Here is a 20,004-nt window from a genome sequence, read left to right on the forward strand (position 1 = left end):
GGGTCAGGTTCCCACTCCAGGTTCATTTCTAGTTTTCCATGTTTACATCTTCAAGTGCTCTCATTCCATTTTGCAGTTATGTGCTTCCATCTGGGATCATTTTCCTTCAGAACTTCCAGAAATGTTTCTTGTAGTGGAGATCTGCTGGCAACAAGTTCTCTCAGCTGTGTTTAACTGTAAACATCTTTACTTATCCTTCGATTTTGAGGGATTTTTTACTGGATATAGACTATGGGTTTGCAGGGTTTGTTTGTTTTCCTTTAGCTCTTTCAAATGTTAATTTTCTGACTTCCATAGTTCCTGTTGAAATGTCAGTCATTAGTCTTTTTGATGCTTATTTGGAAGTATTATCTCTGTTTTTCTAGGTATACGAAGATTGTCAGTCTGTTTTTAGCTTGCAGAAGATTGCCTATGATGTGCCCAGTTGTGTTTTGTTTGTTTGGTTTTCTATTCTGTTTGGGGTATATAGAGCTTTTTGAATGTATAGTCATATGTATTTTAATTAGTTTGGATAAATTCTTAGCCAATATTTCTTCTAATATTGCTTTTTATATTCAATATAATATTTCTTATTGCACATAAAACCTTTCTTATCTCTTTGTTCAAATGTTACTGTGTTTTACTGAGGAAATATCTCCTGATTTACTGGACTTTGCCACAAATATCATACTCTGAGCTTTCCTGTAACGAGGTCACATAATCAATTTAAGAGTTGAAAAACTGCTAAATTAACCCGGCTTTCTCACATTTCATGCAATAATGTAAGATCATAATCCAACAGGCAGAGGAAAAAACCAAATAACATCACTTTTTCCACAAACTGGAAGAAAGTATCTGTAAATCGTATAACTAACAAGGAATTCTTACTCAGGATGCCTAAAAAAATACATAAGTTAATAATAAAAGACACAGAGTCAAATGGAAAAATGGGAAAGGAGTATAAAGAGGCAATTTATAGAAGAAGGAGAATAGACAAGAAAACATAAAAAAAAAATTTCAATCCCATTACTAATCAAGAAAGTAAAAATGAGAGCAGTAACGAAGTACAAATTCTCACTTATATGAATGGCAATAAAGACCTCAGTAATGCACAATGTTGTGAAAAACTTGAAATATAAATTCTTAGACATTGATGACTACAAATATTTGGAGAGCAATTTGGCAAAACAGAGTAGCTCCAATGAATCAGTCTTTAGCAATTTCACTTTCACATACACATATATGTTCAATGAGCAATGTATATAAATATTATTGTTTGGAATAACCAAAATTTGGGACTAAATTAAATATCCATCAACAGGGAAATGAATGCACTGTGCTATATTTATGTAATGGAATACCAGAAAATAAATGTGGCATATCTTCATGAAACAATATAGATTTATAGGGTATGTCCAAAACATAATAGTGAAAATGCATGATGGCAATGGATACACATGATTTGACACCATATAAGTAACTTTAAAACACATGGAATAATACTTCATATTGCTATGGGTTATTTTATTTATAATACAAGCATTAAAATATGCACAGAAAGTATACACTCCAACATTAGGAGAGCAGTTGCTTCTCATGAAAGTGAGGGGAAATAAGAAAGAGGTACATTTTGAGTCTTGAGCTCTGTTGAAATAGAAAAAGCACCTGAAACAGACTTGGAAAACTCCTATCATGTTTTTTAAAGTAGGTTGATTATATAGTTTTCTGTACTTTTCCGTATATTTGAAAACTTTCATGATTAAAATTAAATTGTATAATTTAAGCTCTATTTTTATGTTAAAAATTTTAAGATAAGTTTAAAGGGAAGTATTAACCTTTAATGGAAGAAAATATAAAATTTTTAAAGGTTCAACCTTAGTAACAATCCTGGAAATATCAATTACAATAATGGTGAGATACCATTTTATTATAACAAAGAGGGATTTGTTTTTCTGTTCATTTAAAACCCAATGTGTTGGGCATTTGCATATATTCTTAGATTCTTAGATGGTGATAAACTGATATAATTTTGTAATGTAATTGGTCAGTATATACTGAGACCATTAGCATATTTATACCTCTTGACTAAGCAACTTCCACTTCAAAGAAACAGAAATGTGGTTGATAATCACCTAGTGCTGAAATTCTGGATCATTTTAATTTTTATCCTTTTATATACTTTTAATTTTTTATACAGTATACAATATGTATAATGACACATTTTAAAATCAAAATATAATCTATTAATTTTGCATGAAAAACTTGAACATCCTAACAATAAAACTCCTAGGAAAATAACTATATGCTGTATTAGTGCAACCAGGAAGCTGTCCTAGATACAGCCAAGCCCACAGAGCAAATGATTAAACCTACTTGAGGTAGGTCCAGAAGATTCAGCTTGTCAAGAGGTTAGGAAGGAAGGATATTTGTTTCAAAGGAAAAGGAAAAAAAAACTTACAAGGGCATAAAATAGTGTTCCTCAAAGTGTGACACATGTATACCTCCTCATCAGCTGGAGTCATTGTAATGTACATCTTTGCCAGCTCAAACCCACTAAATCAAAACTCCTGGGCATGAGGCATAGGAACCTACCATATGCCTGGCTCCCTGGATGGTTCTCATGCACAAAATTTGTTCACTACGTTACAAAAAAAACAAAAACAAAAACAAAAAAACACAAAGTAGTATACTTTGGAAATTGACCATAATTTAGTGCAACTGAATTGTAGTTTATAGGTGATGGTGGAATGGGGGAGATAAATCTGGAGAGGAATGTCATGGTCCACTTGTAAGAAGTCTTATATGGCACACTAGGAGCTTGGACAGTTAACATGAAGATTCAGTGGGAACCACTGAAGAGTTTTAAAAGGAGTAACCTGATACTGTGGCATCAGTGTGGATGACTGGATAGGGAGCAGAGGCAGAAGGGCAACTTGGGACAATGTTTTAATTTTCCTGGAATAAGATAGCAGCATTACCACAGACTTGAATACATATACTTGGTGACAAATTGAATACTGAGTGAAGGGAGAAATGCTTTGGGATGATTCCAAGTCCTTCATTTGCTTGCCTCCATTCTAGTCTTAAAACAGACTAGACAAAGAATATTTTAAAACTATAAGCTGTACTTTTCTACCTTTGCTTGTTTTATCACAAGACCTATATTTTACTGGAAATATGAAGCCTATATAGATAAGCTTGTGCAGCCACTATAATTATACACGGGCAGACACTCTAGAGGACGTTCTCTTACTGAATAATATCATTAAATAAATGTCTCCAAGATTGTTGGCAGAGAGCATGTATACTTGGAGATACTGTGATCCAGGCAATCTGAAAGGCTCCATTGCAGTTTCTGTGTTTCAACATGTGACAGTGTGTGCACCTAGAGGAGGAATGAGTGGTGGTCCAGAGTAATTTTTTTCTCAATAAAAGACTATTTTATTACAAAGCCAGCCCATTTTGGTGTGTGTGTTTTTGTGTCCCACAGTGAGACATTCCTTTTAATCTGTCTGGCGAAACCACAGCAGTAACTTGTCTTCAGACTGGCTGTGGCAAGAAGCAATTTCCCTTGGATGGCAGGATGACCTATAACAGGTTTATCTCTTTCCTCATTAAAATAAAATGGCAGACGTTTGGGGTATTAGAAAGCTGTTTTCTGAAGGCTCCAATTCCTACCCAACCTGAACAGAGAGCTACAGCTGCAGGCTGAATGTAGGGTGAGCAATCCCCCTGAGGGCTTTGGCTGCAGGGAAGTTAAAGGCAGCAAATACCAAATCAAACTTCCCTATAGCACCAAGAACCCCCAGAATTCTCAAAGGCTCCGAATCACTTACTGGACAGTCCCCGAGCACATAGGGTCCTTCGGCTTCAACCATTCTCAAAAACCACCAAAAGTAGTCCAAATGCAGGCCTTACTCAACCAAAACCTTTTAATGTTAATGCTGCTTTTTGTTACATCCCGTATAAAAGCTATAAAAGCATTCCCCCTCCCACTCCTTTTAAAAATGTCAGTAGTTTCTTAGAGAACCTAACATATCTGTCCTATACAGTGTCCAACATTATGGATTTGGCTGGTTGACCTTCCCTGGTTTCTTGTAAATTGTGCCTTTATCACCAATATTGCCTCATGATCTGGCAATATGATAGTAAGATCTAAAGGTTTGATTAACTTCATTTTTTCTTTTTTCTTTCTGCAAGAGTCCTTCATGGGGAGGAGGTGTGCACTACTTACTGCATCATATCAAGAAGTAAATAATGTCTGGTGGCACATTTTTATTAATGTTAAAATTATCCATGGATTCAGAGACATAAGCCTAATTCCTCCATCAACCTTTCATGCCATGATTTCAGCATCCATGGATGATCATTACCCAGATGTATACTTTCATGAGAGCTATCTTCTAACATTTCAGTGTGTGTGTTTGATTGAGATTCTCTGTGAATGACTTTCATACACTATTTAGTTTCCTGGTAAAATTTTAAGGATAAACAAAATAGAATAAATGCTTTATTCTTTCTCTTAATTTATCATTTTTCAAAGTAATGAGAGAGTTCCCTAACAACCTCCAAAAGTGACCAAGGAGATGTGTAATTATTAACTCATTCTGTATTCATTTTAATATATTCATATATATTGCAGTCATTATTTGTTTTTATGTTCCTATCACCCTATTTTAGATCACCGAAAGGCCCTTAATGTTACTCTCCTGTTTTTGTGACATGATTCAAATAGCTTCCTTATTCTCTGGAATAAGATGGCCCAGGTTCATCTTATGTATTTCCTCTTCCAGACCTGGATTCAGTGATTTCTCCTAAGAGCCCTGGTTCCCTGGTTCCTTCTACTGAGAAATCATATTTAGAGACCACCATCTGAATGGAAGGTGTACTTACTGCTACTGAATTGTCATTGCTTCAAGGATATTTCAGTGGGAGGGTGGAAAATACTTTTTTTTCCAAAGAGAAAGTAAATTTTGATTTCATGCTAATACTTGTATTCCAATTTAAAATCTAAAGAGTTTTTCTTAATTTCTTAATTTCCATACTTTTTCACTTAACACTGAAAATCTTGACTTCTAAAGAAATAAATTCTTATATTTTCATACAGAATATATAGTAAAATGTAGCATTCTATGTAAGTTCAAAATAAAAATATCAATGTTACTAATAAGACTACTAAATGCAGGGACGCTTGGGTGGCTCAGTTGGTTAAGTGTCGGTCCTGGGATCGAGCCCCAAATCGCGCTCCCTGCTCAGCGGGAAGCCTGCTTCTCCCTCTCCCACTCCCCCTGCCTGTGTTCCCTCTCTGTGTCTCTCTCTGCCAAATAAATAAAAGCTTTAAAAAAAAAAAAAAAGACTACTAAATGCATTTTCATATTTCTTCAGAATTTACTTGACCCTTAGATTATATCCCTTAAAAGATAGTCAAATACTGCCTTTGAAAGTCACCAGAAATAATTACATATTCTTTCTGCAGTTAGGCCATTATTTGATAGTCACTTGGGTTCAGTTGTTTTGGTTTGTTTCCAGTTGTACAAGGAATGCTTTCTATTCTTTATATTTTGCTTTCTTATTATACAAAATGTTTACAGGGTCTAAGATCACAGCCATATAATGAGGTACATTCACATAAATTTTATCTCCATGCCTGTCCCATCTTGTTTCCCCCTTCCTGCTATAGGTAACTATTTTAATATTGTTATGTCCTCTGTGATGTGTGTATTTATTCGTGTTGCTCTAGACCCTTTTTAAAAATGTATTCTGAGGATCAGATGATATCCATATATAGGTATTTTGTTCATTTTTACATTCATATCTTTAATCCCCTGGTTATGATTATCTGGTTTGTTTCCTGTTATTGATTGTTCCAAATAATACATCAATGAATGCCCTCAGGAATATACCAGTATGTATTTTTGTCACAATACCTTTGGGATAGATTTTTAAAAGAGGGATTGCTCAAGCAAAAGGCAAATGCACTTATAATTTTGCTAGACTGGGGGGCATACTTTTAAATATATGGACCTTGCCATGAAAATGTAGGAATTTTTAAAAATATTTTTATTACAGAGGAAAGAACAAACTGTTTAACTGGAATGATCATATTTATCAAGAATAATTCATTAGTAGAATTTAAATTATCAAATTCATGCATGGTCTCTGGTATAATTTAAGTAAATGCCTTGAACATTCAGTTCAAAAGCTCTAACAATTTTAGTGTTATGTCTATTATGTCTTTGGAAGTAATGTAAGATCTATATGTATAAACAAATACATACATGTGAGTGGGGATGGATGGGTGGAAGGGCAGATGAAGAGAGAGAGAGAATTTTATCCCGGAAGAAAGCATTTCTGATTTTAATAAATTTACCAACTTTTTATTCAAAAAAGTTATTTTATTATCTTCTAAATGACACAGTAGATATAAAAGTTAGTCATGTCTATGTAATAGCACTTGTAATATTTTCTAAACTGTTGGTAAATCTGCAAGTTTGTTTCCTTGGACCTAAAATATAATCCAACTTTTAAATGCAGAATAAAATGTATTTGCTGGTCCTTTTTATGATCATATATGTTAAGAGAACATGACTGTATCGTCTTTTCTTTTCAGTTACTATCACTGCTGAAATCAGGAAGAACAACTCCAAGAACTGAGTGAGTCATTATTTGCTTTTATATCTTACGCACAGCAAGAATTCAACTACATTAAAATATAGGTGAATGGTAAATTAAAAATAATCGATTCACATTTGAATAGCAGCTGGTTATATGTAAAAATACATGAAAAAGTAACCTGTAGCAATAAAAACTGATATATAAATCATTAATGATTCATTTCCCCGTATCACCGTATTATTCTTCAGATATAACCACAGAGCCAATAGCATCCACAAGAAGACATATAGGGGAAAAGGTTAAATTACTCCTTCCAAGTTAGTAGTCTTCTACGAGCAAAACAGTGTCGGTTGTCTTCTCATTCTTTTCCTTCTTCACAGCTAAAGTCAACAAAATAAAAATATCACATATCTCCAGTCCATAGACTCACTTTAAATCAACATTTCCAATATGCTTACACACTCACCTCAACTATTTTTAATGATTATAAAGTCAGTTTTACTCACTATCCACTCAAGTTAATAATTTTCTACCTTTAAAATGCAAAGATACAGCTACTACCTGTTGAAGCTAGCCGGTACAAGTATTTAACAAAACTGACTGGTACTAAAGTGCTATTGATGTAGAAATGGTCTAGAAATGGCAATATGCTATTAGGACAATGGATACATAAAAATATAATTTTGCCTATGAATTATTTATAAAGTTAGTTTAAAAATTGAGTAAGAAAAAATCTACTACCTTTTAGACAAACACGTGTGCAGTCCTCCATGTTAACAAAGTTATTGTCATTCCCTCCACAGCCAGTATAGGTGAAGGCCTCACAGGCTTTGTGTCTTGGATTAAAATAATAGCGAGTTACATTAGCAGAGCATTTTCCCCCATCTTTTGGACTGTAGCAATATGAAGGACCTTGATGAAAAGAAAAACAAAATTAGAAATGTAATAATACCAAAATTAATAAACCGTGATGATTACTGAAGCTTCATTCTGAATTCAGAATATCATACCAAACCATTTAAAAAGTGTATCTCAATTTTCAAGAAAGCTTGCATGCTCTAGTTTGTTAATTCTAAAATTTTTATAAACTGGAGAGAATTTCTTCTGAAGTTATGTCCTTGTATCATTTGAATGTGTTAAGAAATTAAACCCAAGAAGCAGATATGGTCAAGTAGAAATTGGTTGTGTTTCAAGGGTTGATATATGACATGCTTTAGTAAACTTTCTTGTGTTGGTAGGTTTATTTTAAACGTTTTCATCAGTTCTCCTTCCATCATTAATTAAGAATACATTTATGTAATTCCCAAGTAGCCATTGGAACATTTATCTTTATATAAAATATTTAAGGAAACACAAGCAACAACCATCTTCTCATTAACTTGAGATTCTGCGTACAGTACGATTATAGAGCTTCCTCAAATCTCTTCCAAAGCAAGTTTTCCTTGTTTGTTAAGTTTATGTATTTTTCTGTATGTGTGTCTCTGCTATGCCTAGGGAAAATGCCTGTATTGTCTCTCTCTACAGAAATATTGCCAAAGTAACCTGTTATTTCAGGGACTAAGGAGGTGGGGATGTAGGTAAGAAACAGGAGCAGAAAAAAGAAGGATGGAGAGGTCTTCGTCCTACACTTTGCAATTACTAAAGGATACAGAAATCTAGCCAAAAACTTTAGACAGAAATTTTCAAGATTCACCATCTGAAGTCTGGATATGTTCTACTACATCCTATACACAAGTGATTCTTTATAAACCTGAATTCATGGCATTCAGAATACTGTGGGGTTTTTTTAAGATTTCATTTATTTATTTGAGAGAGAGGCAGTGAAAGAGAGCATGAAGGGGAGAAGGTCAGAGGGAGAAGCAGACTCCTCGTGGAGCTGGGAGCCCAATGCGGGACTCTGGGATCAAGACCTGGGCCAAACTGAGCCATCCAGGTGCCCTAACAGTATTATTTATTTTGAGAGAGAGAGCAAGAGGGAGTGAAGAGGGCAGAGGGAAAGGGAGAGAGAAAACTTAATCTCCGTGCTTGTGGCTTGATCCCAGGACCCTGAGATCATGACCTGACCCTAAATCAAGAGTTGGATGCTTAATGGACTGAGCCACCCAGGCGCCCCCAGAATACTGTAATTTTTATATGTAAATTGAGAAGATGAGAAATAGTCCTAAAGAAACAATCTAGAACAGGAAGCAAAAACTTAAATCATGCACACCTTTGTGACTTTCTAGCCCTGAGAACTTGGCAAGTCATTAACTTCTGGTTACTGTACTCTCATATGTAAATGGGGAAATCATAATATAATACTACTACCTCACAGGGTAGGACTGATACCCTACTATATATGAAATCATCAGAACACAAGGCATGTAATTACACATCAAAGTATTATTTTTCTTCCATCCTAAAATCTAAAGAAATGAACTAGAAACCCCATAAAAATAGTATTTACTTTTCTTTGGTGCACAGTAGCCCATACAAGTTTCCTTGTCCGGGAACCTGTTCTTATTGTTGTGACACCTGCCAGATACGAATTTTTCACATGCCATGGAACTTAGATTGAAGAAGTACTCTCCTGTGCGCACTCCACACCGCCCCTTACTCACTTCCAACCTGCAAATATGAGGAACTTCTAGGAAAAGGAGGGCATAAAAAAATGCTAGTCAAAAATTAGCTTTAGTATTACTTAGTATTACTTACTTTCAGTATTACTAATTACTAAGTTACTTAAGTAATTAGTAAGTAATACTTACTTAGCATTACTTCGAAAACTTTACTGTATTTTCAGAAACAACTGGGGAGAAAATGGCATCACATTTAGTACTGGGATAGTAAATCCCCAAAAGACTTTTCGTTCATCCAGTTATTTAGCTCTTTTTTTTTTTTTAAATAGCAGCTCAAGACCTGAGTCAGCGAAATACAGTGGAAACTCTCTCTGTTCTCTCAGGGTGTTCTGATTTTTCTACATATGAAGTTAATCAGACTTATTCATAGGAATACATACACATTTTTCCTTGGCTTAGTTCCTTGAATGGCAAAGTCCCATGTTTTGTTACTAGCCTTACCAGATATAATAAATATGATTAAAATGAAATAGAAACCGTGATCATGAATCTCTACTATATCCCTGTACTAACCCAAAACAAGTTTGGGTGTCAGGGGACAAAAGGAAAAGTTACAGTTAGCTAAATCACACCTTAACAATAAAATCTGCTGAAAGGTATGTCAGATTGATGGATAATCAACAGGAGGAAATGGGGCTCTCCAGGAGGCATAAAAAACCATGGGTTTAGAACTAAGGATAAAGAAAAGTACTTACGCGGTACCCAATACATCACACCCCTGCATTATTATGCCCTACGGTGAACTCTTGCTCTGAGTCTGCACAGACACTGAATTATGATAAATGCCACTTAGGAGAGAAATTTGTTAGCCAGTGTAAACTTGGGATTACTTTCTGGAAATAATAAGCGAGCCTTACTTAATGTTTGAGAAAATAAAGGCTAAAACTTACTGTAGAAAATGGGATCTGGGAAATTAAGTTACTAGCAGCCAGGAGATCTGAGTTTGAGCACGGCCACTTACTGTCTATCCTCCAGCAAGCTTCATTGCAGTCCTCCAAAGTTTCGAAATTGTTGTCATTGCCCGCGCAGCCCCCGTAGAAGAACTGGCGGCAGCTCTGTGTGAACCTGTCGTAGAAGTAACGGCGAATCAGGGCCCGGCAGGGCCCCACGTAGGGGGGCTGGAGGCAGTTCGCTGCGTTGTTTCCTTCTGGGGGAGCAGGAGAGCCTGAGAGAGGGAAGGAGGTCTGCCACGTCTCCGGGAAGGTAGAGGCTTCCCGAGGACTTCTGTCCCTCTGCTTCCCAACACAGGGGGAGTCGCAGAGAGAGGAAGTACAAACTTCTGCAGGAGTATCCCTTCCCGCGGCTCCCAGACGCCCTGTGCGACAGGGGTCTGGGGAGAGCGGGGCAGAGAGAGCGGGTGCAGTCGGAACCCCACAGTTGCAGCACCCTCCCTGCTTACCCCAGGGCGGAAGCCCGGCGCAAAGAGGAGGGGTCCCCGGACCCGGCAGTACCTTCAGAGTTCTGAACACTGGAGCCTCGCCCGCTCGCCATTAGGAACAACCACAGAAGCGTAACCCCTATGCCGGCCATAAAGTCCATGCTGTCCCGTTTGAGTGGCCCTCGGGGCGAGGCGTTTCTTGAATGTGCCGGCGGCAAGAGGGTGCACGAGGTCCAGCCTCCAGGCAGCCTGGGTGCCGATGCCGTGGGTGCCTGCTTTATGTAGGGTGATTGTCCTCCCGACCCCGGACGGGGGCGGAGCGTGCCTGTGCGGAGCCCGGGAGGCTGATTCATGCCCCACAGGCTGTGACCTGTCACAGCCCTGTGTAGGAAAGTGCGGGGGCGGGGGAAGGGCGGGGGGGATTCCCCACCAGGTTGAACCTGCCTCCCAAACTTTCTCCTAGCTTTGCCGGAGTGACTAGATGCCGCATTATGTGAGTGATGGGAAGTCGGCAAGCTAGAGGGAAATGACCTGGGGGTGATTGCACAAGGTTCCAACTTGCAGCATCACAGGGAAGCCTGAATCTCCATGATGAAAGCACGACTCCAAGTATTTGAAGGCAGAGAGCAAGTGTGAAATTCAGCTGAGGGGAGCCTAATTCGTTGCAACGAATTATTAGGTTAGATTAGAAAGATTGGAAAGTTAAGTATGTGTATTTATTTACATTTATGCATGCATACTTCTTTCAGTCAAGATTTAATTTACATTTAATAAAAGGCTCATGATAGATCTTAAGTGTACAGCACTATTCCAGTCAGGAATTAGAACTCTTGCAGCACCCCAGAACATTCTCTCATACCCTCTCCCAGTCAATCCTTCTGATCCCAGACAGGGGCAACCACTTACCACCAGAGTCTTGCCTGTTCTTGAATCTCATGCAAATGGAATCATAAAGTGTGTATTGTTTGTACTTCTTTTGCTCCACTACTGTTTTCAAGACACACCATGTTATTGAATAGTTCATTTCTTTTAAATGCTGAGCCCAATGTATGAATATACTACAAATGTCCTGTTACTGGTCATTGTGTTGTTTCTAGTTGGAGACTGTTACGAATAAAGCTGCTTAGTGCGAACATACTTGTTTAAGCTTTAATTGCTTGTGGGTAAAATATTTATAAATGTTAAAAACTGCCACTTTTTCAAAATGATTGTATCATTTTATATCCTCCCCACCCCTCATCAGCCCTGTGTTAGTATTGTGGCTGTGTTTTTTGAGCTGGAACGTGAAACTCCATAGGAAGGTGGCTGTAGGGGATCCCAGATCGATCTCTTCCTGCCCATTCCTAATCGTCAGTGCATGAACATTCATTGCTCCTCTGACATATTAGCCTGAGTCTGATTTTTTTCTTTATACAAAACAAATTATTTATGCTTGGATTTCACATGAAATACTGAAGATACTTTTGGTGAACATTTTAATGGATTCTCTTGATGAATGTGTCTTCCTCCCCCTTTTCCTCTTGTTGTATTTAATATTCTCCAGAGAACAATTATTCCTGGCTTCTCCTGAGGATCTGGAAGGAGTTTACAGGAGTTCCCTTCAAAGTTTCTGAGAAACCCTGTGCTCACAGAGAGTTAATAGTCCGGGACATTTTGCACACTAAATCCCTTGTGCCAGTTTTCAGTTATTCTGGTGCCATGCCATAGAATCCTATTCCTAAGAAAACTAGCCTGCCCTGGAAATATTCAGTGTTAACTGATGCTGTCAGATTACCAGATATCTATGATTAACAGTCCAAGATGTGAGGACAAATGTTTAACAACCAGCTCTCAGGAGGGGAACTTAGAAGGGTTTGCTGATTTGTATAGTCTACTGATTTCCATGGTTTGTCAGTACTCCCATTATGGCCAATTTCAAACAACCAGAACTGGAAATAGGTACAATCAGTTCACCGGAGCCAGCATGTACTGGCTTTAGCATGCCAGCCACTGCAACAGCCAGCTATTTTGGAAAGACACATTCATAGGATAATCAGATGAGCCCTTCCCAAACATTAAGAGAGAAGGGAAGTTTTACCAAACAGCCAGTATCACTTTCAGAAGAAGTTAATTCAACTTCAAATTTTCATTCTTCTGAATATGATTAAGTAAATCTCCCATATGGACTACAATAAATTCAAGGACTGATTCAAACTTGCCATTCAGCGTTGACTATTGTCATTTCTGTTCTTTGTTCTCATGTGCTGGTACTTTTTGATCATCTTTTAGCTTCATATAAAAAGAGGAATCTCTTATATTAGAGCAGGTGATTTGGGGAAATTGCAGGATGCAATGGGAAAATGAATTTTATCCCTTGTTCCTTTGGACAGTCACATAAACTCTCTAAGCCTTGGTTTCCTTATCTGTAAAATGGATAATGACTGTACTTTTACATGCATGTTGGGAGGATTAAAGGACAAGGGCCTCAGCACTCAAAAAGATAGGCTTCAGTGCCTTACACACAGGCACAGGATCCAGCCAGATTGTCCATGTTTTGAGTCCAATTGAGAGCCTTGGCCCAAAACATTAAGATGGAGTGTCAGCTACAGCCAGGAAACAGCAACATGAATTGGCCTCGTAGGACGAAAGCCTGTGACATTGCTCTCATCAGCTCTCCTCTTTGGCTGAGCTCAGCGGTGCCCTCTCTGCCTAGGAAGGTGTCACACAATCATATATAACTTTGGGATGGTTTCTTCTGGGGAAATGAGCTTAGGGTTCTTTGAGTCAGAGCAGAGGCCTTAGTCCTAGTAAGGGCACAGGATGCTGCATTCCCATGGAAGGGAAGGAGAATGGGGAAAGGGCCAAAATCAGGCCCTTCACCACCCCCCCCACCCCCGCCAGGTGTAGAGTCTGTGGACACAGGGCAAAATTCATGTTCAGAGGCACTCAAGAAATGTTAATTACCTTCCTTATTCTTTGCTTAATCAGGTGCATCTTTCACACCCCTGTGACCACTGAGCAGAGACAGGGAAGAAGAATTCAACAAATGGGGCCGGTTAGAAGTTTGAGATGATCAGGCCAAGTTATCAGGAAGGAAATTATGCCTCTTAATTGCAAACCACTTGAGTATCTTTATATCCATGAAAAACGTATCTTCCAATGTAAGGGGAATCTAAATTTTCCAGGATTATTTTAAATTACTGAATTCATCTTTAGCACCATGTGGAAGGAGCCATGTGACCACAGCAACCAGCCTCCATAAGGATGTCATAGTGCTTCTGTATCCTTAAACCAGTATCTAGGCCAAAAGTTTACCACATAGCAAAGGAAAAGAAGTCCTTTATCCAAAGTCAACAGGAAGTGGAAGGCTGGAGGGAACCACAAAGAACAGTCACCCAGATTGATTTGTCATTGTTACACCAAGTATTAGTTTTAGTGGCTGTGGCTAAAAATAGAGCTTCAAAATAGTTTGGAGTTCTGTGAAATAAGGCATGGAGTTCTTATAATCTGAATGTTGAAGGAACTATAAATATCCTCCATTCCACTATTTTCATTTTACAGAATTCTATATTGAGACCTGGCCATGTTTCCTTACTTTAGTTGTTGACAGAGCTGAAGACTAGGACCCAGGTTCTTGATATTCAGCCCTGTATTCTTCCTTACATTCCCGTACCTGGACTCTTTTTACTGTACGGAGACCTAAGAGTGGAACGTTAAATATCAGAATGAAAATACACGGAAGCTTCAGCAACACCTGTGCGTGCGTCAGATCCTTGCTTCTAGATCTTTCTCACCATCTCCCACATGCCCTCCCCCAAAATGGAGACTAAGTTGATTTGGAACACATTAGTTCCTAGAAGTCCCAAGTCTCGAGCAAGACGTTCTATCTTCTGAGAGCCACACAGGCTTGGACGGTGATTATGAATTTAACAAGAGGATTAAGGCAGATGGTCTTCCTCTCTGTCAGACACCTCAGAGAGAAGTGGCATGTCTAGCTCATAAATGAATGAGGTGAATTAACTGAGCCCATGATTTGGGGATCTATATTATATATCATAGTCACTTAAGGAGTTACATTGATTAACTTCTCAAGAAGCAAAATTCTTGCTGCCTGTTAGCTGAAGTCCTGTCAAAATAAAATCTGAAGTGAGTCCATCTGGCATCTGACACGAGCAAGAATTTTACACGTTTGATAAGAAAGGCAGTTCATCTCTTCTGAGAGATTAGGAATCACGAGGATTTTGTTCAAGTTTAGTCAACTCCTTCACCCACAAGGTGTTTTTCTAGCGAGTTGGGTCACGTAGGAAATGTTTACTCTAGTGCGCCCTCTGTCGGATACAGAGTGCATCTGTGAGCAGTGTATATTAAGGTGGAACCGTGTAAGAGGATGAGACATTCCCTGTGCCCAATTTTATTATTCTTGTTCTCCTTAGGGGGAACGAGATAATGGAGTATTTAATGTGTCTCTTACATTGATCATTTCTTCATCCATATTTTTTAAAAATAAGCAGAATTACTATTTAATACGTGCCAAACCTTGTGCTAGGCGTTTTGGAATTCAAAGACAAATACATATAGGGATCTCCTAGCATAATAGAGTAGAAGAGTAGACAGATGAACATCACAACCCAACTGCAATATAGCCTTTTCAGTACAATATTAAAGATATGTACTAGGTTTTATGGAATCATAGAGGAGGAAATAAAATTTTGGTAAGAGCTCAGTTCAAAACAAAAGCCAATCTACACAAACATATCTAACATTGTAACTTTTATGCCTGTGGGACACAGAGACTCATTCCTTCAACAGCTGCTTGCTTTGGTCAGTTTCGTTTTTTTTTTTTTTAAGGTGTTATGATTCTAGCAAAGCATTGCCTTCTGTAGAAAAGCAGAATCTCAGAAACCCCCTTTCTCTTCTACCTAGATTTATGTTCATTCAGCTATCATGCCCACTTAAGAGGCAAACCATCTTTTCTTTTACTAACACTGCTGCATACTTAACTATGTAGGGCACCCAAAATGTTGGGACAAAGTTTGGACTATTTTATCCAAGACTTTCCTAGCACAGTATGGCCTAACCACCACCTGCCCAGAATTCTAGCCTGGGCTACTAATCCACCAGAGAGTGGCATGTCAAGAAGTGGGGAAAGACATAGAAAATTGCCCCTAACTCCTGCATATCATGTGGGAATAGCAAGCACTATAATAATGAATATGATGTTTATTGAGAGTTTATATCTCCCACAATCACCACTGAGGGTGATATTTTATGCTTCCCACTCTGCAAATGAGCACTGAAACTTAAGGTGAATATATGATGGGGCCATGTCTATACAGTTAGTTCAGGCCATTGGAATCCTGATCCACTGGTCTCATTGCCTGTACAAACGTATTTCTCTTACATATTAGTGGGGCCCGAAGTCAGGTTTATTATATATAACACATGCTCATGACCTCAGTTCAGTACCTGGACAGCTAGATTACAGAATTCCTTTTCACTCAAACATGAAGTTTGTAATTGAGAACAAACAGATCACTGCAATTTAAATACATTGCTATAATGCTCTAAGAGAAACATCTGCCAAAGTTAATAATCAGATTAGAGGATTGAGAGAGTTAATCACTAAATCCTTATTTTCAGGGTTATATTTAGCAGAAAGTGATGGAGCTTGACCTTTCAAGTATAATGACACTCTTTCTTACAAAAATATTGTCCTTTTTTTATACCCTAGCCCAAATCTCATGTTAGTTATACATTACTTACTAACGTGTCTGTCACAAACCCTGCATATGCTCGTTTGTTCTAGTTTTATATAGAAAAGCTTTCATCTCTTAAGTCAAACAGGAGGGACAACCTACCATTTGGGGGCAGGGGGAGGCCATAGTTGCAGTTTGAAAGGGCAGTATATCTCTTAAGACTCTTACTATTTCTTTGGGGGGGGGGGTGTCTTTCTTGGCTACTGGCCAAGGAAGCAAACTGAGTCAAACTAAAAGGTCGTATTGGAAGAGAGTTGACTACACTAGCATGGACTAGGTCTACTGAATGAGCCAGAGAAGTGTGAGCTCTTCTTATTGGTCAGCAGGATGTCTGGCACTCTCTTCCCTTCCCTTACAGTAGAAGACATGCCCTGGTCCAACCAGACACCAACCCTGTAGCTACTGCCCTGGGTCCTTTAACCTCTTGCCTTCTAGAGGACTTTACTCCTCTCACTCCTCTGTAACATCAGTTCTTTCAATAGTTTCCATTTGGAGTGCTCTATCTCTGATTTTTTTTTTCCCATCCAAAACTTAAAGTTCATATTTGACTTCCCACCCCTTTCTTGTTAGAGCCTTATTTCATTGCTCCCTTTTCCAGTAAAACTCATCAGAAATCTTATCTTCACTATGCCTCCACTTCCTCATCTTACCCCCCACCCCCCACATTGCACTCTGATTCAACTTCCACATTGGGAAGAGGAAGAACAGGAAGTGCTCCCATCAAGGGAAGCACTTTTGCCACATCTTACTGGACCTCTCAATTCATACAACATCCAAAGCTGTTGCCGCTGAGGTCACCAGGGACCATGTTTTTCCATCTCAGCAGTATTTAACCATTTCAGATTCTGCCTCACTCTTGAAATGCTTTTCTTTTAGTTTTTACTTTACCACATTCTTCTGGTTTCCCCTACTTAGTTGACTATTCCTTCTCAATCTTCCTTCTCCTCTACCCATTAAAAGTGGAATGACTCAAAGCTCAACCTTGAGAACTCCTTTCTAATCCAACTTTCTTCTTATGTGATTTTAAGTGTGCACACACACACACACACACACATTTGTGTATAGTCTTGACCTCACCTCTGAATTCCAAATGCTTACATCTTCTAAATATCTCTATCTGGATACCTAATAGACATCTCAAATATTATATGTCTTAAACTGAAGTCTTGACCATATGCCCCAATCTTCCTTCTTTTTGTCAGTGACACTTCTACTTAGACTTTCAAGTCCAAAACTGTGGAATCACTCTTGACATCTCCCATCTCTTCATCACCCAACCCATCAATAGTTCTGTCAATTCTACCTCCAAATCACATTTTTAATCTGCCCATATTTCCCTATATCCGTGGCCACCAATATTGTTCAAATCTATCTGTTCTTAAGGGACTCTTAGGTTACGTTCTTCCATAAAATCCCAGTTTCCGCTGTAGTTACCCTTCAACCCCACACTCCTCACTTTTTTCTGAACACTTCATTAGCTCCTCACTGTACTCCTTACCACTCCTCTGAGTTACTCTATGTGACTTGGCTGCTGTCTCCGTTCCTGACCTCAACCCATCACTCTCCCTCTATCTTACTCTACTTGTTACACTGTTTTTTTCTGTTCTCCTTGTACAACAAATTTGTTCCCACTTCCTGCCCATTGCATGAGCTGTTCCCTCTGCTTAGCCCTCCTCCTTGCATGAAATGCTTGTCTCCTGACCTTTACTGTCTCCTTCTGGACAATCTTGGTCCCACTGGCTACTTCTAATCAGTCTAGATGATGTTGCTTCACATCCTAGTCACTCCTTATCATAAACTATAGCATTTATCAGTTTAAATCGCTATGTTTATTCATTTTGTTTTACTTGTCTGGTCCTCTGACTATTACGTAAGCTCTGTGACAGCAGGAAACTTTCCTGTTGTAGTCACCATTGTTTCCCAGTGCTGAGAGCTAGACTTATGGAAAGTAGAATCTTATAAGCGTCTTTGGAATAAACAAATTACTTATTATACCTCCCCTAGTACTTATCACAATAAATATATGTTACATTTTATCTTGTTTATTGCCTTTCCCCTTCATTAGAATGTATGTTCCTCATGGGTAACATTTTCTGTATTTTTCTCTGCTCTACCCTCAAGCATCTGGAATTGAGTCTAGCACATAATAGTCCTCAGTAAATATTTGTTGGATGAACGAATAAAATGTTAGCTATTTCTATAGTCCTAAGTATAATGTCAGGATGGAAAAGAATAGTACAAAATAAGAAAATTTATAGCCCTATGATTGCAAATTTATTATACATAATATAGTGGATTTGTTTCTGAAAAAAATGTGTCAAATGGAATGTTTATAAATCAAAATATTTAAAGTGTGTTAGCAACATTTCTATTTCAAAGAATGTGCGATTTATCTTCTGTATAAAACAGGGGACTTCTAAAAATAATTTTAATAATTTCCATTAATACAGATTTTGTAAGTTCAATACTTTGTCGAGTTGCCTTACTTCAAAATATGCTTATCTATATAGTAAAAACAAATAGAAAGCAGGTAGTTTTTGAACTTTATACTAGCCCACTTTAATTCTTGAATAGATTAAAAAGAAAGCTATGGACGATATTAGTGAGACACTTGAGCTACTCTAAATCGTTCGATCTTCTCTACATCCCATACTCAGACCCACAAAACCCCTGAAAACCATAAACAACCTGACATATTTTCAAAAAGCCCTGGAGGGGGCAGTATTGCCTCCCACAGAGAACCCCTGCTCTATGAATGGGGTACAGCTCTGAGGTACTTTTTCCCCCTTCTCATCTCTTTACTTTGTTGGACCTTACCTCTCCTGATAGTAGGCAAGATGGAAGAAGTAAAAGGGCAAATATCTTCTACTTAAAGGGGTAGGTAACGCCCCCCACCCATGAATTAGCTATAATTGCTGCCTTCGCTTGTTGGACTGAGTCTTCAGTCCTCTCTTATATTCTGGTGGAAGGGGGGTAAGGATGCTTGGTAATAGTGCCAGTAATATGATCTAGCCCGTCTTAGAACTTCCCATGTAGAGGTGGCTCAGTTGGAAGCTTTGAGCTGCTCAGAGATTGGGGGGGGGGGGGTCAGGACAGGGAGGCTTAGTGCCCCTTGTTTTCAATTCTGTGCTTTCTTCCTGTGTAATTCTAAAGTGTGACACAACAAATCTATGCTTTTACACTTATTTGGAAAGGGTAACAGAAGTGTGCTCGATTTGAAAACACCCCAGACCAAAAACCAAACATCTGTGTTATAGCCCAGCTCTGTTACCACCCCTTTTATGATTTGGGTCACTTCAACTGTCTGGACCACCTTTACTTCATCTGTAAAATGGGTTTAAGGATGATTGGATGATGCCATATCTGAATTCATTTAAACCCTTCAGTGCAACTCTGAGCCTTGGGACTCCATGCAGACAATATACACTGCCCATTCTTTGTCTGGCTGTCTTTGAAGGAAGTTAGAGTTTTAATCCTCACTCTTTGAATTTTCTCATGTAAGTCCCATGGCATCAAGTTTGGCAAGCATTCCCTCATCTTCTAAGATTCGCCTCCACCAAATGAAATGTGTTTTACTTAAAGTATTATTGAATTTTAGAGTTCGGAGATCATTTGTTAGTAAATTGATGTTAGATACTTTGCACTTTTTTCTATGGCTAGGTGAATATTTATGACATAG

General features: G+C 38.3%; 1 protein-coding gene across 1 annotated transcript; it reads right to left on the minus strand.

Moving 5' to 3' along the window:
- Window positions 1-6,341: 6,341 nt before the first annotated feature.
- TFPI2 (tissue factor pathway inhibitor 2) lies at window positions 6,342-10,943 on the minus strand (the record flags this gene model as incomplete). Its single annotated transcript, XM_080818717.1, has 5 exons — window positions 6,342-6,974; window positions 7,336-7,506; window positions 9,041-9,220; window positions 10,174-10,377; window positions 10,664-10,943. The coding sequence occupies 5 exons, from the start codon at window positions 10,941-10,943 to the stop codon at window positions 6,913-6,915; spliced, it is 897 nt and encodes a 298-aa protein (XP_080674843.1). The 3' UTR covers window positions 6,342-6,912.
- Window positions 10,944-20,004: the final 9,061 nt, after the last annotated feature.

The sequence above is a fragment of the Martes martes genome (assembly GCF_963455335.1).
Source record: "Martes martes genome assembly, chromosome: 11".
Classification (NCBI taxonomy): Eukaryota; Metazoa; Chordata; class Mammalia; order Carnivora; family Mustelidae; genus Martes; species Martes martes.